The sequence below is a fragment of the Tetranychus urticae genome, chromosome 3 (genome assembly GCF_039701765.1).
Source record: "Tetranychus urticae isolate SD_2017Ah chromosome 3, NJAU_TeUrti_SD_1.0, whole genome shotgun sequence".
NCBI classification, from domain to species: Eukaryota; Metazoa; Arthropoda; class Arachnida; order Trombidiformes; family Tetranychidae; genus Tetranychus; species Tetranychus urticae.
The window spans coordinates 7,823,476-7,843,169 of record NC_142960.1 but is presented as its reverse complement, the minus strand read 5'-3'; the positions used below and the strand labels follow the sequence as shown (position 1 = coordinate 7,843,169).

At 30.8% G+C, this 19,694-nt stretch overlaps 2 protein-coding genes across 4 annotated transcripts in view; one reads left to right on the top strand and one right to left on the bottom strand.

The window, feature by feature from the left end:
• Nucleotides 1–6: 6 nt before the first annotated feature.
• Nucleotides 7–1,441, bottom strand: LOC107367019 (uncharacterized). The gene is made up of 2 exons (XM_015934678.3): nucleotides 1,314–1,441; nucleotides 7–1,199 (listed from the first exon to the last, which is right to left on the bottom strand). The coding sequence occupies exon 2, from the start codon at nucleotides 1,170–1,172 to the stop codon at nucleotides 690–692; it is 483 nt and encodes a 160-aa protein (XP_015790164.2). The 5' UTR covers nucleotides 1,173–1,199; nucleotides 1,314–1,441; the 3' UTR covers nucleotides 7–689.
• A 1,301-nt stretch (nucleotides 1,442–2,742) lies between these two features.
• The window catches only part of LOC107367038 (uncharacterized), a 90,824-nt gene continuing 73,872 nt past the window's right edge, over nucleotides 2,743–19,694 (top strand). For all 3 annotated transcript variants that reach the window (XR_016199602.1, XM_089268786.1, XM_089268785.1), the window contains exons 1-3: nucleotides 2,743–2,880; nucleotides 13,934–14,589; nucleotides 17,584–17,879. Coding sequence is in view for 2 of the 3 variants with exons in the window: in XM_089268786.1 (XP_089124912.1) it covers nucleotides 13,935–14,589; nucleotides 17,584–17,879 (951 nt within the window). In the remaining variant the exon portion in view is untranslated. The remainder of the gene's footprint in view (nucleotides 2,881–13,933; nucleotides 14,590–17,583; nucleotides 17,880–19,694) is intronic.

Sequence of the window (19,694 nt, the reverse complement as noted above, 5' to 3'; positions counted from 1 at the left end):
CAGAGATACATTTTTTCATCTTTTTTTATTTTTTTGTTTTTTTTCAATAATAGAAGAGCAAAAATCAAAACAGCCAAAAACAAAAAATATATATATATTTAGTTATTGTTAATAATAATATTATAGTTGGTGTCAAAATGAACCATTTCCACTCTTCAAGTTCGTTCAGATAAAAATTTCAAACTAGCAACATTCAATAGAGATATTTCCAAATTTTGTTCAACCTTTGAAAAAATGTGGTAAATTTCGATGTTTTATGCAATTCTTCATCAACCCATCTTAAGCTTACAATTGAGCTTTTTTGTCCCACTTTTCGACTTTGTCACCTTTCCGAAAATTGGCCTGAGTTTAGAGATTTTCAAAGGTTGATCAAACTAAACTTGGAAATTTTCTGTTGAATGGTGCGAGTTTGAGATTTTTATCTTAACGAACTCAAAAGTGTAAATGGTTCATTACGACACCCAGTATAAGTATGTGTTGCTTTCATTTCAACTTTCACTCATTGCTATCGTTAAGTGTTTTGCTAACTGAACCACAGTCACTCCTCTCATTATCTTCATCAGTTCAATTCACATTTATCACACTTAACATATTTTGATTTTTTTTGACAATTTTTCTCTTCCATCTATTATTAATCTCTTTTGTACATTCCTCCTCGTCGTACCAGCTTGCAAATACATTCATTGTTATTATGTGTACATTAACTCGGCCATGTAAGACATTTTTCGAGGAATATACAGTTGAACATCCAAGTATGCGGCCAATTCTTCGACGGAAACATCAGGCTCAACTGGCAATGCATCTTCATATTTGGTGTTTTGATCACTAGATTGGTTAAGGTGATGATTGCTATCAATTTGGTGATGGTGATGACGATTATGTTGATGGTGGTAACTATCAGTTGATTGGCCTTCACGAATTGTTAAATCTCTGTATTTGCCCATGGAATAGCAAGATGAAGGAGAAGTTGAGGAGGACGAAGACAAAGAGGAGGCTGCTGATGAAGGGGGAGAAACAGGGGAATCCAAGGAAAATCTGAGGTTTTGTTCTTCTTGTTGATGCTGGTTAGGTTGATAACTTTTTTTAACTCTTCTGGTTCCAACTTTCATCCGTTCAAAAGCTTTCTCAATTTGAGAACAGTTATCATCAACTTGAACATTATCTCCTTCCATTTTTATATTTACTTTTTTTCTAATTATCTTTATCAAGCCATTAAGACATGAAAAAGTACAATAACATCAATTAGACTTGATTGTAACAGAATAGAGGCAAAAGTCACATGAAACCAAAAGTTATCGCATTAAGAAAGATACCTTTTTGTTTTTAAACCACCAAGCACAGAGTAAAGATGTAGCACAATTCAATTTCAATTAATATAAATTTCACTTAAAGAAAGAGAGTGAGAATAATAACAATATTAACTCGAGTTAAATCAATTACAACAATAATACAATGAAAAACAAAAAATTTCAGCTTTATTGGTCATATGTAGCTTTTAGTGCGCCTCCTTTTGGAAGAAAAGACAAAATATTGCATTAAGCTGAGAAAAGGCGCTCAGTATAAATTGTTGATAGGCTATTGAACAGCGAATGAAAACACCAAAGAATTGCTGGATTCATGGAAAAATTCAGAGTTGAAAATATTTAACTTGATAAAGTTGAAGTTAATAAAGTTGATGAAGAAATAATTAAAGAGAAAAATAGTTGATAGTTGACCATTTATAACAGTTTACCAGAAATAAATATAAACCTACTTTAGTTGAATATTTAAAAGCGATGACAATAAATGATTACAATTCACATGTTTATGAAACAAGAAGTCTTTAAAGGCAAGGAAAAAGATAATATTCAGAAATGTTAATCACAACCATGTTATCGTCATAAACTCCAGAATTGAACCTCAATTTTTAGGTTTATCCAGAACAATTGTCTTTGTTTTAACTCAATTTAAATCCTTTACTCTTTGGTTGAAACTATCCATTTACATTGAGTGAAATGATTAGAAAATTGAATAAGACAAATAGTTTATTCTGCAACCAATAGATAGAGCAAGTAAAGCAAAGTTAGAAACGATTTCGATTCGATTAATGTATTCGTTTTAATGATTGTTTCATCCTATTCTGAACAAAAAACCATCCATCGATAGTAGAGAGTCTGACCTGACAAAGTCTCTCTTCCTTATCATCATCATTCCTGCTCTCTTATTCCCAAAGACATTGAAAAGAGACACAAGAAAGTTGTTGTTTTGGTATACAACAAGCAAACATTCAATAAAGTCACCAACATTTTCCCTCTTCAATCTTTCTGTTACGTCCATAAAGTAACTAATTTTACTTTTCATTTTTCGTTTTCTTTTCTAATCCAACTCTTGATTCTTGCCAGAATCATCAAACCTCTCTATTACCTTAACCATTAGTCCAGTTAATCTTCATCACCACCTTAATCTCGACAATATTTAAAACATCATCAACTCACCTAAATATATTCAAATGTTGCTGTATATCTTAACATAATTTTGTCTGTTCTTTCAACTTGCTTACAATCAAAGTCTTACTTTCCCAGTAACATTAATTTACCTTTCAAGGTATATAAATTACAACACCTGAAGACACCCAAATAAACCCAAACACAGCTAAACTCATCTCACAAATAACCTGACTTTGTAACATTTGTATAGTCACGGTAAATTGTTTGCTGTTACAACAAAGCTGAACCCAAAAAAAAGGTGAAACATTTTCAACCAATTTGTCATTTGGTTTCCCACTTCAACCAATCGTCATCTTTTTACCATTGGATTGTTTAATCATTTGGGTTAACCGAGTGACTAAATAAGTGAATTACCATTATCTTTACATCAACTGCCAATGAGAACGATTAAATGGTAAGTTTTAATCTCATTTTAAAACGGTTAATCCAACGGACAAATTTCAGTTATTAATCAATTCTTCACTTCACTCAACCTGTCAACACTTTCAAGTCTCTAACCTTAATATTATACCATTTTTTTCAACTTCACATTCATTTTTAATATTATGACTTGTTTCAATCTTGATTACACTCGATGGAAAATCCTTGAGACATGATTTGTCTTCATTTTGACATTCAATAATAGATTCTGTTCAACTCTATGGAAGCATAAAAATTTTTTGACATAAAAGGAAAGAAAAGAAACGAACAAAAAAACCAGCTGAAAATATCAATGTTGTCACAATTTCTTATCAATTGTTAAGTTTACCATTTTTTCCATAAATTTAAAGTACATTCAATTTACGATTATATATTCTCATCATGAACCATTATTCAAATTTCCCCTGAAAACACATGTTTAACTAACCTTTCCTCCAATCCTTTAGCCAAGATTTTTCCAACAATTGAACAAATATGAATAAATGAAACAATTAAATGTGTGTTTTCCCTCCAAATTGGCCAAAATTTTCACTCCATGAAACTCAATGATTACTGAATAATATTCAAACTTGCGCACACAAAAAGCAAACTCACCCAAAGAGGAAGAAGAGAAGAAGAAAAAAATTGATATAAAATGAAATGTTGATTCACTTTTCAACTTTACATTTACCTTAATAATAGTTTCATCAAGTTGAATCTGATAAGATGAATGCATACAATGAACATTTTTCAACATTATCATTAGCTTGCCAGAACACTAAGTATATCCATTTAATGTACATCATGAACTCGCATTGAGTATAATTAATGGTCAAAATTACATATTAAAATCTTTACATTTTTTCAGCCTGTAAATAAATTGTTGGGTTTACAACTAAATATTATCTGGGAAAAGCAAAGGGAGAAAAAGTTGAGATGAAAATTGAACATTATAATGATGATAAAAGGATTGCTATTAGAGCTGATTAAGTGTAATGATGAAAGTTGAATATGACCAGAGTAAAAAAAAAGCAAACGAGAGTAAAAGACTGAGTGTTTCATGGTGATGAACTTGAATGAAGATGTTGACTTGGAATGCAATAAGAAAGTTGAAATGTTGGAATGAAAGTGATAAACGGAAGTGTTATTGAGATGAAGAGGAAAAAGATGTTGAGATGAAGAAGGAAAAGGAGGAGACAAGAATAGGGATAAAAAAGGATGAGAAAAGAAGTGAAAGGCTAAAATATTTCAGGTCACATCCATTATGATGTTGAGGTCAGCAGATGATTGTTAAGATTAATCGAGTCTCATCAGATTAACCATTACTTTCTCACTTTTTTTTCATATTACATTTGTTGTTACTTTTTTGTTGCCCTCACACAATCTGTAAAGCTACAGATTCAATCCTTGTGTGTTCATAACACGATAAACATGAACAGTTAAAAAATGTATCTCATTTGATGATGATATCTCAGCAAAAATTTATCCTCAACTTTCCTTCATCAGAGCAAAGTTGATTGATTCATGAAGATTGTCAGATTGATCTCAATGATTGTTGCTGGTCAGAAATGTTATAGCATTTATATCGATATTGATATCACAGTGAAATCAGTTTGAATTGAGACGCTTTTCAAACTGTTTGGTTAAGCTGATTAGAGTTTCCCTTTGGAAGAGCATTTCTTGCCTGAATTTTCATCAAGCAAATTTTGAAGAAGTTTTTATTCACAAGTTTCAAAATGTTTCAGATTTTTGTTTAACACGATGGACGAGATGAGATAAGCCGGCGATGGCTCAATGAGTAGACATTTTGATAACTCTTTTTGAAAACCAATTGAATGTAAAGAATTAAAGTTTTGAATCAATTTCTCAGGATGAATTGAAAATTTCATGTAAAATGTTTTACAATGTACTTTGGAGGCCATTTGAAAGTCATCTCATAATATTGAATTTTGATATAATTCAAAAAATTGTATAAATGATGAATCAAAGTTATCGACTTGAAGCAAGAATTACAATTTCCTGTCGACTCGATAATGAGACAGAATTTTTTCAATTTCGAAATTCAATTCATGAAAATCGTTCTAATTACAAACTAATTTCTGTATCATAATTTAAAATCATTTCAGTGAAATGAGTTTTCTGTATCTTTCTGTAACCTTGCAATTTGAATTGTGAAAAAGGATCAGAAAATTTGTTTGCAAATATTGACTTTCGTCTGTTTCCATCAAACTGTGCAGGTCTTGAAAAAAGGAACCTCAAAAAGGCTAGAACCTTTTCTAATCAATTTAATCAAATTGTTGTAATCATTAAGATGCATTACCGAGACAAAAAATACCATAATTAAACAGATTGAAGATGCGAATAAGGATGATGCTGATGAGGAGAGGATAAAGAAAAGGGTAAACTTTTCTTGAAAATTGATACAAACTTTTGTTCGCATAAAAGATCAATTTCACTTACAATTTGTTGAAGGAAAGGAAGAAGAAGAAGAAGAAGAAAGAAGATGGCGAAGAAAATCTTTACACAATTAATAGTTTTTCATCCTCAATGTTTAACCCTAATTAAGCTATAAATTATTGGATAACAATTTAACCCAAGCCATACTCATCCTGACTGTCTGTTTGTTTTGTACTTGCTTACTTCATCTCATTTATCTGCTTCTTTTGCATTGCCTAAAGGTTATCTTTTCACATTTACTTTGACTAAACAGTGAAACGTTTTCTTCCTTTTTGTTGTTGTTGCTTCCTTATCATCCCATTCATCCAAGACGCTTTCCCTGACATAATCTTTCAAGTTAACCCTTCATGCCATCCTCATCCTCATCATCCAACAGTAAATATCAAACAATTGTTTGAAGTGAGGCTAAAAGAAAAGTTAAGTTGAATGTAATACGCTTTCAAAGACGATTTATCATTTTACATTTACCCATAAAAAGGGAAACTGATTGTTTGTATATCGATTTTTTTCTTTGCTGGTGTCTACAAACAAATATTACAATAAATGTATTACCAAAGGTAAAGGGTTAAACATAGTCAAGTGTCGGTAAAGTCTTGAAACAGTAAAAGGCAAATGATGAAAGTCACAAGATTAAGAGTAGACTGAATCAGGATTTGAATCAATTTTGTTGCCATTTTTACCATTCCTTAAAAAGTCATCCAACAACAGTTATTTATTACTCTTGTTATTTCTCATGAAATGGATAGATTAATATTTTGTTTTCAACCGAGTTTTTTCTTCTTCTTCTTCTTCTTTACTCCATTCCTTAACCTTTCCTTTTCAATGATTAACTTTTGATTATCAGTTGTACCTTTTCTGTTTTCTTCCTCCTCTCGGTGACTGCTACTTTCTTTCCCTGTAATTGATTGATTCAATTCAATTAGACTCTTTGATTACATGATGGTTTGAAGTTGCAGAGAAACAGAGAAAGGTGAAACTTTTTTCTTCTTCTCTCATCTTTTCGTCCTTTTTGGTCTTCAGTCAAATCTGTCTAATCTGTTTAATTGTGCTGATGTAAGTGTTGAGACGATGAGATTCAATGAAAAGGCGTTAACTGTCCCATTACGATGCAACCATTTCAACGTATTCAATGGTCATCCTTATTTGCTGATTCAATTGTTCACAAGTAAACTAACCAAGGCAAGTGTAAAAAAACTGTCAATCAATTGTTTGAACAGTCCAATGTAGACACAAACAAAAATGAGAAAATTTTCAAATCAAAGTTCCATGTAACATAAGCTCATGTTGAAAGATAATCAGATGGACAGGGAAGGACAAGGAGAAGAGAAAAGGAAAAACTTGTTCAACTTGTGACAAATGAAACATTGAAGATGATAGTACAAGATATTAGATGATAAAGATGGAACAATCAACAGCAAACAATCAGTTAAACAAGGAACAATAAGAGAAGCAAAAGGAGAAGAAAAAGAAATAACTTTTTCTGATTAAATGAGAAATATTCATTTTCCTCTTCAATCCATTGACAGGGAAGATAAATGTGAACATAAAGATGTAACTAGAACAAAAATAATCTCATAATTAGGATAAAATGATAAAGTTAATTATGATCATTGAAATAAAGCTCAAGGTAAATGATGCACTGGAAACAAAACTGGATAAAAAAACGATTTACTTTTTCTTCCTTCATCAATATAGCCATTTAAACATGTTGAATGCCAGCTAATCAAACTGGATAATCTTTAATCAAATAATGAACCGTCAATGTTGCTTCAAAACTTATCCTTATTCTCATTGCATTATAACTGCAAAATTAATGTAAGTCAATTCAAGTGATTAAATATAAAGACAGACTCGATTGAAACCAAAAACGGACCTAAATCAGCAAATGTTTGAAAATTGTAAAATCTCAACTGAAGAAGATAATATTATTGCAATTTTATTTCAACTTTAATTTGAGAAAATGGACAAAAACCATTTCAATTCAGATCATTTCTGACGAATTTTATAAATCGGAAAACTGATGCATTCTGCTTGTGACGATGTCTCAGAATTTCAAAGTTATTCATAGCTTAAGCTTTTATACTAAGCTTAGCTTAAGTTAGTAATTACTGGAGTTGGTAGCATCATTCGGGTTGTAATCAGAGTAATGGTTGGATCTTTGCTCAAAGTCAGGTTACTTTGTCATGGTTTTGCTTATTTTAACCAAATTTTCATAAATTCTTAACAAACAGAACAATATTGTTGATCAAAAGCTAAATGCTGTAAATGAACTTTTACAGATTTTTCAAGATCACTCTTGAAGATTAGCACAACGATAAGAATTGATTGAAATGTCGTTATTTTAACAAGAAACTCGCAAAGAAAGATGTCAATATATTTAACTATTGAAGTCGATTTGATTCTGATTCAAACGTTGAACCCGAAAAATTTGATTTTCAAGTTTTTCATCGGATTATTTTGCATTATTATAAGTAAATGAATGAAACTCGACCAAACTGACCAAAAGATGGTGAAGATTCAGACCAAATATCAATTTTATCGTCCTTTTGTTTTATTTTTCATTATTGCTGAACCAATAAACTTTTGAATTTCGATAATTAATAGGCTCGAATTCATTTATGCACTTGAATAACATTCTTAGTGACAATCGACATTAGACTAAATCTTTTTTCTTCACATTTTTTATTCGCACAAAGTTGATGGATTCAACTTTTAAATTTAATTTGAAACTTTGTTCAAACCAATCACCATAAACACCATTGACAGTCATGATATTAATCTTAATATATATAAAAAGTTTCTCCACCAATCTTCAAGTCTTATCAAAAAGAACTTGAAACAAGAAAAAAATATGATTTAATATATATATTGACCTGGCAATAAAGTTGTTCACGTTTTTTGTCAAAGATAAATGTTGATGAGAAGCATTTTTTATCTGTTATCATCATTTTTTTCATCGTCATCTTCATCTCTTCCTCATCACTTTTCAGTTTTGCCTGTTGTTACAAAAAAAAGTGAAGCTCAAGAATAAGAGTGAAAAGCAGAAGAAAAAATATTTTATATGTTTATAATGATAACGAATAGGGAATAAAAAAATTTATATCTTTATATATCGCTCTATTTTTTCATATTTTGACTCTTTTCATCTCATTTTTTACCGTTTCTTGTTTTGTTTCCACTTTGATTCGGTGAAAAATGAACATTGAAAGTTGCACCATTCCCTGTTATACTACGAATCATTACCTACTTATCCTTGAATGGTTACAATTTTGTGATACTATCATGACTATTATGATTATGATTATTGTATTTTATCTCTTCTTCCCTTTTCTTCATTCCAATCGGTTTACAATGAAATTTTCACCCAACTCTAGATGTATCTTCAATATTATCACTTTTCTCTTCCATTCACCATGTATTATTCAATCACGTTTCCTCAACGAATCACTTTAACCTTGACCACTTTAAGACAACCTTTTAATTCGATTATCTTTAAATGTAACCAAAAAAGAACCTCAACCGAGAAAAAAATGTGTTTTGTGACCTAAAATTATACTAATCATTTGCTTTATTACAAATGATATATCGAGCAATGAAACGTTCATAAACAATTTAAAATCAATTTCTAGAAAATCTCTTCAATTTTCACTTTTAAAGCAAAAAAATGAAAATGGTCGATTATTGCAAGGAAACTGTCCCAAGTCGTCCTCATAAAAACCAATATTTTGAACAATCAGGTTTTATGAGTATTTAATTTTCTCGAAGTCTTCCGTTCGATGATAAAAGTTAAATAGTTCCTACTTTTTCAAACCTTTTTTGCTTTTCTCATTTACTTTAAACAATTACTGAATTGAAATCAGCACCAAGTCTAGTTACTGAAACCTAGTACTAAAGCTTAGAACTAAAATTTAGTACTCAAATAAAGCTCTCAGAATAAGAATTCTCACCTTTTTCCATACTTTTCTTCCTAATTATTTACCCTGAAACCCAAATAACTCATAATCTAAGAGGACCCAAGACAATTGAACTCAACACTTGTAGACTAAGTTTTCTTTTTTTCTTTCAATAAAAATTACTTTTCTGCAACTCTACAAAAGGTAAACCAAAAACGCATCAAAAATCAATTTTTATTAAGACGAATTAAATGAAACACTAATCATTGAGATCGTTTCGGGTGACTTGGGACACTTAGCATTTCGAAATAATTGTTTCATTCAAGTTACAATTGATTTTCATTTGGATTAATTGAGAAAATTTTCATTGCCTTTCGTGTTAATTCAGCTTTAATCAAAGAGTAAATCTGCAAAAATTAAGTTAAACTCTCAAGCGTACAATATGCACAGTTTGAGGGGATTTTTTTTTCTACTTTTATCTCAATCTAATTGTCAATTGTCATGGAGAATCGGTTAATATCATGTTCTGTTTGTTGTGCAAAAATGTTGCCCTGAATTTGCTTCGTAAAACGCCATTGAATCGTCACCTTGGAATCAATCCGATTTAATTATCATTCTCATCTTTACCAAATTTTCATCTCAGCATCTGGTAAGCAAAGGAAGCAAAGGAAGACGCAAAAGATAAACTAAAAAGACTATTTACATTTTCATGATTCTTTTGCTTTTCTCTATTGAACTCGAAGAGAAAAGGTTTTCTCCTTTTAAACTCAATGAATCTGAATCATTTAGATGAGCTTTTACATTCTTTCTCTTCTCAATTTCATGATGATCATTCTTTCCTCATTCGTTTTCCAAAATGCTGACTATAACCATTCAATGCAAAATGGTAATGTTGATCTTATTTTATTAGGTTATTTCATTGAAAACTTGAAATAGCCAATTTCATCTTTCATCCAACAGAAAATCTTCTTCCTCTTCTTCCTCTTATCATCTTTTCATTTCACACAATTTATCTCTTCATCATCTCTTTATGTTGCCTTTTTGTTTTGTATTTTGCTTCTTTCGCTTGCTTCCAAATCTTCTTTGTGGTTCCTCTTCAGGGAGAATCCAAGGTGATATCTTTTTCGTTTTCCATGCATTATATGTTGGCTGTTGAAAAATATTGAACAACAGACTGAATCCCATGAACAAGTAAGATGTTGATCAAGATAGGGATTCCCTGGGAGTGAGAATTATGTTACAGAACGTGAATAGAATGCCTTTCACCTTTTATCATTTGCTTTTCATCGCATTTCATTTCATTGTATTTACTTTCAAACTTTTCTTCAATCATCATTCTCTTCATCAAAACCTTTCTCATCATTTTCCATGCAACTTCCTCAACCTTTTCCAGCCTTAATCTGTTTTCCCTTTTCTCTTTTCCTCAACATTTCCATGATAATGTTATATCCATTTCAGGTCAACACCACAAGATTATCATGATTACCTTTACGAGCATCAACTGTAAACTTTTACTTTTCATTAACCTTCATTAAATTTACAGTAAAAGTGCAACTTTGAATCGAAAAAGAAAAATCTCTTTCTTATCAAATATTATCATTTTTCATTATTACCTTGTATCAGCATAATTTCTCATCACCATGATCAACATGATAACTGAATAATGTATACAAGTTACTCGACTGAGTTTTGTATAAATTTCATCTTTACTTTTGCCTCGAGCATTTTTTCGTTGTTATCCAGCAAAGCAAAAGTAAAAATGATGAAACAAAATGAAAGTGTTGAAAATTGAAATTGAGAATTGTAAATGGAAAAGAAAAGAAATGGAGAAAAAAAGAAGAACTTTTTTTCAAGAGGAATTCAGAAGAGGTCATGATAATGATAAAAAGATAAATTGTGTCAGAATCAAGTCCAATATGATTTTTCACATGAAAAATAATACACTTTTTACTTTCCTTGTTTCGCCTTTTGTTCACTTTCATTTGATCACCTCATACCATTTGAAACTAAAGGATAAATTGAATTGACCACTGATTTGAAGATAAATTCTGATGATTGAAATGAATCATCCATTCACTGGCAACAAACATGATTCTTGTTTTCATCTTCACATCACATTCATCGACCCCTTAAGTTGCATTTTAAGAGTAAAATTGATGACAAATAACAACCCTTTAGGCTTTTACACTTTAAAAGGTTAACCTTTTCATTTTACTCAATCCTGTTTCAAATTGAATAAACTTTACAAAAGATCCTTTCAAAGCTTAAAATCAACTGAAACAGATAATTGTATAATTAAATGACTAACGTTAGTAACAAAGGAAATGTGAGTTTTGGAGCATACACGATTCCAAGGACAGTTTCTGGGAAAGTGTTAGTTTTTCAGTTTCTAGGACAGATGAGATTTTTGCGACAAGCACAATTCACAAGACAGCTCGCGTCAACATTAAGAGAAGATTCAGGAAAAAAACTTTTATCGAAGCGACACAAAGCACCATAATAGCACAACAGCAATTTGTTGCTTACATGACAAGGAACTTAACAAAGCCGTTGGAATTGAACGCCGTGAATTTTCGGCTTCATCAAGTTCAATTTAAGACAAACATAAAAAGTTGATGATTCCTTAAACACTCAATGCTTAAATGCATACTCAATGGCATTTCATTACTCTTATCTCATTTTTCAATAAATTTCATTTTTAAGTAACATTCGCTTGTTTTATTTGTTGCAGAAATCTCTAATCTTGCCTTGTCCCAGAATTCAACTGTCCTAGAAATCATGTAACTCACCCTGTCTAAGAACTAACATCCACTAACGTTGCTTGAATTAATAAGATTTGAAAGTTATTTTCCTTGAACTGATAAATTCATGAAATGGCATTTATTGTAAAGTCTTATTCTTAAACACTTTCAAGTTCAATATCATTTCAAATTGGTTCAATTTCGCATCTTCATTGAAATGTTTAGCAAACATCATCTCAAAGTTGAATTTTCGTGTTATCATGAATTCTGATATTTTTTCATTATTTTAAACTTCTATTCATTATTGAGTTTTTCAGATTTCATTATCGAGTAAAACATCAAATGAAACTTAAAGAGTGAAAACAAACTTCAATCTGTGAGATTTCCAATTTTCCCAAAACTCGATTCATTTTAAACTATTTTTCCTTGTAAAACAACTCTGAGAATATCTGTTTGAATCAAATTGCCTGGAAAATTGAAAAAACTTAAATGACTGACTTGAATGGCGACTTTTGTCCGAATTTAAATTCCAAATGTTTTCCTTTCAACATTGTTCCATTATGATAACAGATAAGTGAACCATTAGACACAATTAAGCTAATTGTTGCAAGATTTTCATTAATGATATCAATCAAATTGTGATCAATGAAGGCAACTTTTTTTTCTGATTTTTTCGTAAAAAAACCGGAGAAAGATTTGTTGATAGAGAAAGCGATAACAATAATAATGATGATCAGAATGAGAATGCGAATTGAAAGACAATGAGAAATGAATTTGGCCTTTTTTCTCACTGTTGTTTCCTTAATGATGTTCATGATGATTCTTTACAATAACTGATTTATATTGTTTGACTTACCAATGACCATCAATGCCTGAAATAAAAACCAATACAAGAGTAAAAGAATCAGATGATTAGACAAACAAAAAAAGCATAAAAAATTTGTGTCACATATTATTGTTCATGTGATTTGATTCAATAAGTGTTATCATAATAAGAACTTTTTTTTCGCCTCCATTTGTATCTTGTCTTTTCACTATTATCATTGATAATATATTTTTTATATATTTATATAAATAGTCAAAGGTATTATTGATGAAAGATAATGGATGAAGAGAAGGATGAAAATGATGAAAACGATGCTAAATGAGCCATGAGTTGAATGATAATGATAATTGTGATTTTGCTCTTTCTCTTTGTGCTCTTGATGATCATCTTAATTACAGTTAAAGTTGTTGTTTCATTTCATTCCCAATCAAATGTCAATTATTTTGGGAGGTAAATAAGGTGGTAAGTGGCAAAATAATGATCAAGGAGGAGATGGATCTTGAAGAAGAAGGAAAAAAATGAAGAGAGAGAAAAAAAGGAAAGAAAAGCTGAAAATACAATTCTGATAATGATGGTGGTTATGACTATCATGATGAACATGTTCTGTGTTTGTATCATTTAATAGCATATTATAACTAATTGTTCATTTTATTAAGGTTGACAGTTGAAAGGTGAAGAGTTGATTGATCAACTTTCGACTTTGGTTTATTCAGATTTTGCCATTTTTTGTGGTTCGATGTTGATGGAAATGTTTGATCAAGGAGTTAAATTGAATTTTGATTCAACTATTTTTAGAAGCTCTCAATTGAAGGTATTTTCTGACTTACTGAATTGGAAATTTTAACCTTTTGCCAATTTCTATTTTCATTTGAATTAAAAGTTCTTGTCTTTCATGGTAGAATCAGTTTCATTTCTGTTTTTTTTCTGGTTAAACCAAAAAATGTTGGTTCTTTTAATCAGAAAAGATTTTGATTGTGGAATGACAATAAATTGTTGACTCAGCTTGTAGGAAGAAGGGAAGAAAAATGGAAAAGTAAAGTTGTTTGAATTTATATTGAAAATCGGCCGACTTTTCATTTGAACGTTTACAGTACTTTTACTAAATGCTTTTCATTTGTTTTTTATCAACAGAATGATTGGAAGCCCGGGTAACGATGAAAGTGCCTCAAGCAAAGAAACGCGACCAAGTCGAATTAATGATTCCCATTCGATTAGTCCAAACACTGCCATCACAATTAGCACCAGCAACAATGATTATCGGTTTGAGGAGGAAGAGGGTGGAAGCAAGCAAAGTGAGTCTTGCCTACTTGAGCCACCCTCACCGTCAGCACCAACGGCTGTATCAACACCCTCACCACCAGCACCGTCGACCATCCAAGCAACCTCAAGTCAACATGAACAATCCATCAAGTCTCTTTCACCACCACCTGCATCGGGTACTCGGTCACGATCCATGTCACTGGTACCAGGACTGGACATGTTGTCACCCATCCTCTTCTCAGGAATTATTGGTGGCCACTCAGGCCCAGGATCGACAGTCGGTGAAACGAGTAAACCAAGTGGACCCAGCAGAGAGCGTAAAAACAGTTGCCTCACTGAACGAACTCCACAGTTTATGACGGTCGCTCCTTCCTTTACAACCCGAACTTCCGGAACAAACGGTCCTTGGTCACACGATCGTATAGCAAGAGCACGCCAGTCAATCGACGTTCGCAGTTTCCCCTCTTATTTGGCTCGTAAACGTCAAAGTATAATTGGTGCCAGACTCTTTGATACTTTAGTTGAAGGTAAGTCGAGTGAAAAATTGAATAAAATTTACCCAACTTGAGCAACAAGAAAAAAAGCAGAATTTTCCTGTTTCTCTTCTTCCCTTTTCTTCCTGTTCAATTATCAATTTATTCACCCAATGAATTGAATTTACTTGATCAGATAATTTGAGATGATATCCATTTCATTATAAATTTCATGGCACCAAGTTTATAATAAAAAAAAGCAGTTTGCAAAAAACAAAATTGAACAATACTTTCAACTTAAAAATGCAAAATTAAACACAAAATATCGTTACCAACATTTGTTATCTGAATAATCTCACTTTTATTAGGACTACAAAGAGCGAAGCAGAAGCAGAAAAAAAATTTAATACGATTAACAATTTCATTTTGAAATTTTCAAGATTATCTTTTTATCATGTTGATTCAAGTTTACCTGTTTAATGCAATCCCTGAAAGGAGGTAAAAAAGCAGTTGAGCAAAAAAGAGAAGCAAAAAAAAATCTAAACTTAGCCTTAATTGTGTATTATAATTCAACTTATTAACCTTTACATTAATCAATAAATCATAACATTGAGCAACTTTCATGAAACACAGAATCAATGTTCAATGATTGCAATTGAATAGCAAAACTTTCTGAATTACAACAAACACTTTCATCATTAAAAATTGTTAGTCATTCGTTAATGTCTTTCCTATCGCCATGATCATCATGACCATTTGGAAACTCGTTTTTCCTGTAAAGTCTAAGTATGAAGTTTCCAACGGATAAACCATGAAATGGATTCACGTTGGTGAACCTTTACCTTCATTTGTAGCAGCTTTTCAAGCCCAAACTGAGTTATCCATTTTTGCAAGTTAAAGTTATCATCTGTGAAACTTTCAAAACTTTCATCATAAACCTCATTTCTGGGTAAATTTCATTTCTCATCACCTTCAACTATTGGACTTGCAACAGCAAATGAATATGAATTTTTTTGCCTCCATTTTTCCTTCTTCTTTACTCCTTCACTCTAAATGCTTATATTTTATTCATATATAAATATATTTATAATATTTACAAAAAGATTTTTCTTCATCAACTCTTATATATTTTTCATATTTATATCTCATTTCTTTATCATCAACATTCAACTGGACTCTTTACACCCTTATTTTTATACTTTACCCTGGTCAGGTGAACATTGAGCAAAAATGTTTATCATTCACAGCATTCTCCATTCTATCTTCATCATGATTCAGAAAAGGAAAAGAATGGCAAAACAAAACAAAAATAATGTTGACCAGAAGAAGAAGAAAAAATCCAAAAATCCTTGTTTTACTTGATAATTTCTAGATTCTGACCAAACCTTGTTTAGCTTACCAAAGTTGCTTTACATTTTATGTTGAAAATTGTCATTAATAATCATCACAATGATCTTCATGACGATAAAGCAAAAAGTAGTTCACAAGTAAAGACATTTTATTTGGTCAATCAAGTTATGCAAACATTTTGCAATCAAAAAGAGAATCCAAAATTCGTTGCATTTTCCATGGACTCTAATCGAAACCATTCTCAAGTCTAGCATTTCAAAAAAACTTGTTAAACCAAACTTCGAAGTAAACACAAAAAAGAGTCACTTTACTTTGTCAACCCAAGAATTTCACTTTTCTCGAGTTTAATCGATCAGTTCAACCTTATTTGTAAAAGAATCGTGCGTTCGAATGAATTGTTAAAAATGATTGTTAGTTCAATAAATGCATGGAGTGTCTTCAGTGATAATTAAGTTCTGAGTATTGATTTGAATAAAACATTTGTGTTTCTCGAGTGAATCAATGACTTTTCAAAATAAGTTATTGAACGATTTGATTGAACTCGTGTAACTAAATGTAGAGTAAAGGACTTAAAGTGGAAAAGTCTTGAGTGAATAAACTGATGTTGAACGAAAGCCGATCTGTAATCAAGTACGAATCTGGAATATGATGAGAAAAGAATAGAACAGAAATAATGAATAAACTCGTGAATCTACTGTAGTCCTGAGTAATTCTGCATCTTCTTTTCATCATCTTTTCTCTTCCATATTACATTCCTGCTTCCACTTGGAGATGCTTTATTTCCTTTCTTTGATTGGCTGTACCTTGCTTCATCATTACTTTTCATCCTCATCAGAATCATGATCGACCAACATTGCGAACCATAATTTTTCTTCCTTCTCCATGCATTTCCTCATTTTCCTTGTGTCTTGAATAACCCATGCATAACTGAATACATTCATTCATTCCATATAATAATAACAATCATAATAATACTTAGCAAAATATTCCAAGAGATTCCTTCATTTTCCTTCTTTTTTTCACCCAAATTCTAATCAACATTTGATTCAATTCTCAATCTCGTTCTTTCCCTGTTCCACTCTTAATCAAAGGCGAAAATATTTTCTCCATTTTCCCTTCACTTGCCTTCTTCATAATCATGAAAATCAATGAAAAAAGTATGTAAAGTTATCAACACTCAACTTGTAAACTTTCAACTCCCAAGAGTTGAAACCATTTTCCCTTTTTTATTTTTAATCATTCAACTGAACATTCAGAAAATGATTTCTTTTCATCAATTTTCATCAGGCAAAAGCGCCATTATTAGTCAATGTCATTCGCCAGGCTTTTTCACCCAACTTTAAATTACTCCGATCAAATGAACACAAAAACCACATTCAATTCATTAGAGATTCTTGTTTACTCTTTTTTCGCGTTTAGCTTTTTCCACCTTTACCTTTGTTCACTAATGCTCATCATCACTTTTTTTAAATAATGAATTGTTCAACCTCTCATGAGGACGATTAAAGATGATAAATAGCTTTCCATTTTGGTTTTGTTGATATGATTACAATTGCTGATTTAATAAAATAAAAGAGTTAAAATAGGAAGAAGTGATAATTATTCTTGTCTTGTCTTTCCACTTTTTACTTAACTTACCATTTTTATCCTGCTTTTTATTCAATTTCAACCTTTTTTTCCTTTCATCTTTATTCACAGTTGCTGGTTCACCTCTGCAAGCAATTACGCCGGAAGGCGATGAGAATGAAGATAATCGCAGTTCAACTGACAACAATAGTGGTAAAAACAATGATTCACGAGGAAGTCGAAAGTCATTGATTCATCGACTTCGAGGTAATCGTAAAAGCATTTCAGACGAAGAACCAGAAGCTCCAACCTTGTCTCTTGGTGAACGAGTTGCCTGGTTAAAGAGTAAAGGACCCGAGTTTGGGACAGTTCGTTGGATCGGACGATTACCCAAAGTTAGTGCCTCTTGGACAGTTGGAGTTGAATTCGTAAGTTAAAGACTTTACTTTATCCCCAACTTTTGCTATCAAATTTCAGTTTCCACTGACATTTCCCTCTATTATTCATCATGCCAAGAACTGCTTATTTGAATCAACTTGAATGAGAATCTTTTTTTCTCTCAAATTGACACTTTCTTTGTTCATGAAAGCTTGAAATGAAAAATTATTTCGACTCAGCAAACTCATTATTATCATGCAACTATCAACTTGTTAATCACTCTTCACTCCCTGTTATTTCAATTTCAATCTGTTACAATTACAATGAAAGAAGAGAAACGATGAATTTGTTAATTCAATTAACAATTAATTCTCACAATTTTAAAGTCTTTTAAACGTTTTCGCTTCTTATGCTATCTCAAGATAATCTGAATAATTCTTGACCAGTTCACATTCAGTTCGTCTAAATGAAGATTCATCTGAAACTGTCTAATTTTAAGTTCCATTGCATTATAAGTTATTCACAAAACTTCATTAATCATTTATCTTTGATTCTTATAAATAATTCATTATGGATAATATTCAAAAAGGTCATCTCTTGCTGGACCAAAGATGATAAATTTTCCTAAAAAGTCGAGTTTCTTTCTTAAAACCAACTCGAAATCCTTTTTCTTGAAATGACATTTTTATCTGTTTCATCAACGAATCCAAAGTTGGTTCATGATAATTTATAACAGAAACAATTGGTTAATATAAAAATGAAAGTTGATTAACTGTTTTCTTGGAAAATGTGAAATTTAAAGGATTTGTTGAATTTACTTTCAATTTAATGATTACGAGGAATGATGAAGAAATGGTTAACCAAATTGAAACCAATGAACAATCTGAACAAGATTGGAATAGATGAAATTCAGGATTGACACAGAAAAAAGAAGAGATTTAATAGATTGAATGATTCTTGATGGTTCACTGGGAAGGATTACTGGGAATGACTTTCACTGATTCTTTTCCATGTTTCATGTTATTGTTTTTTATTTACTCATCACCATCATCGTTAGTCTTCATTTATCCGTTTCTTTTCTTCTTCCTTTTCTTAATACTTTTTTCATTTTATTGATAAATCAGCATAAATGTTGTTCATTTCATGAGTTTTATTCTAATACACTGAATCATCATTACATTTAATAAACTTCAATATTATTTTCCTTTTTTTATTTCAATCCTTAAAACAATCGCAAACAAAAAACTGACTTGAATAGTTTCTTTCAAATTTCAATTTGTTTCGCATCCATTAGGAGTAAAACTTATCATGATATTATCAAGATAAATTCAAAATAATAATCGCAAAGAAACTTGCAAATAATAATATTGCATCTTGAAAAAGAACATGAGAATAAAGAGAAAGAATGATTTACGTCAGAACTTAAACTCTAATCAATGAATTGCAATTGAAATGATTGACAGCTTCTAAGGATATAATTATAATGAAAAACTTATAGCAAAACATTTTTTTGATATCAATGATTTTCTCAATATTTTGGAGTAAATTATTGAGAATTTTAAAGATTTCAAACATTCCAAATCCATTTATCAATTTATCTCCTGTGAAGGGTAGATTTCTGCCTTAGTTAATTCATTCAATTCAATTTCATTTATTCATTCAAATCTCTTGATTCATCCCTTTTTAATTCATTCAATTCAATTTAATTTAGTTAATCATTTATTGTTTAAACAATATTCACCTAAAAGTTCTTGAAAACTATGTTTAAATCATTCAAATGCAAATTCTTAATTGTTTCAAGCTTAAATGCAAATCTCTTAATTCAATAGATAATCCATGTAAACCAAACCACAATCTTGGTTAAA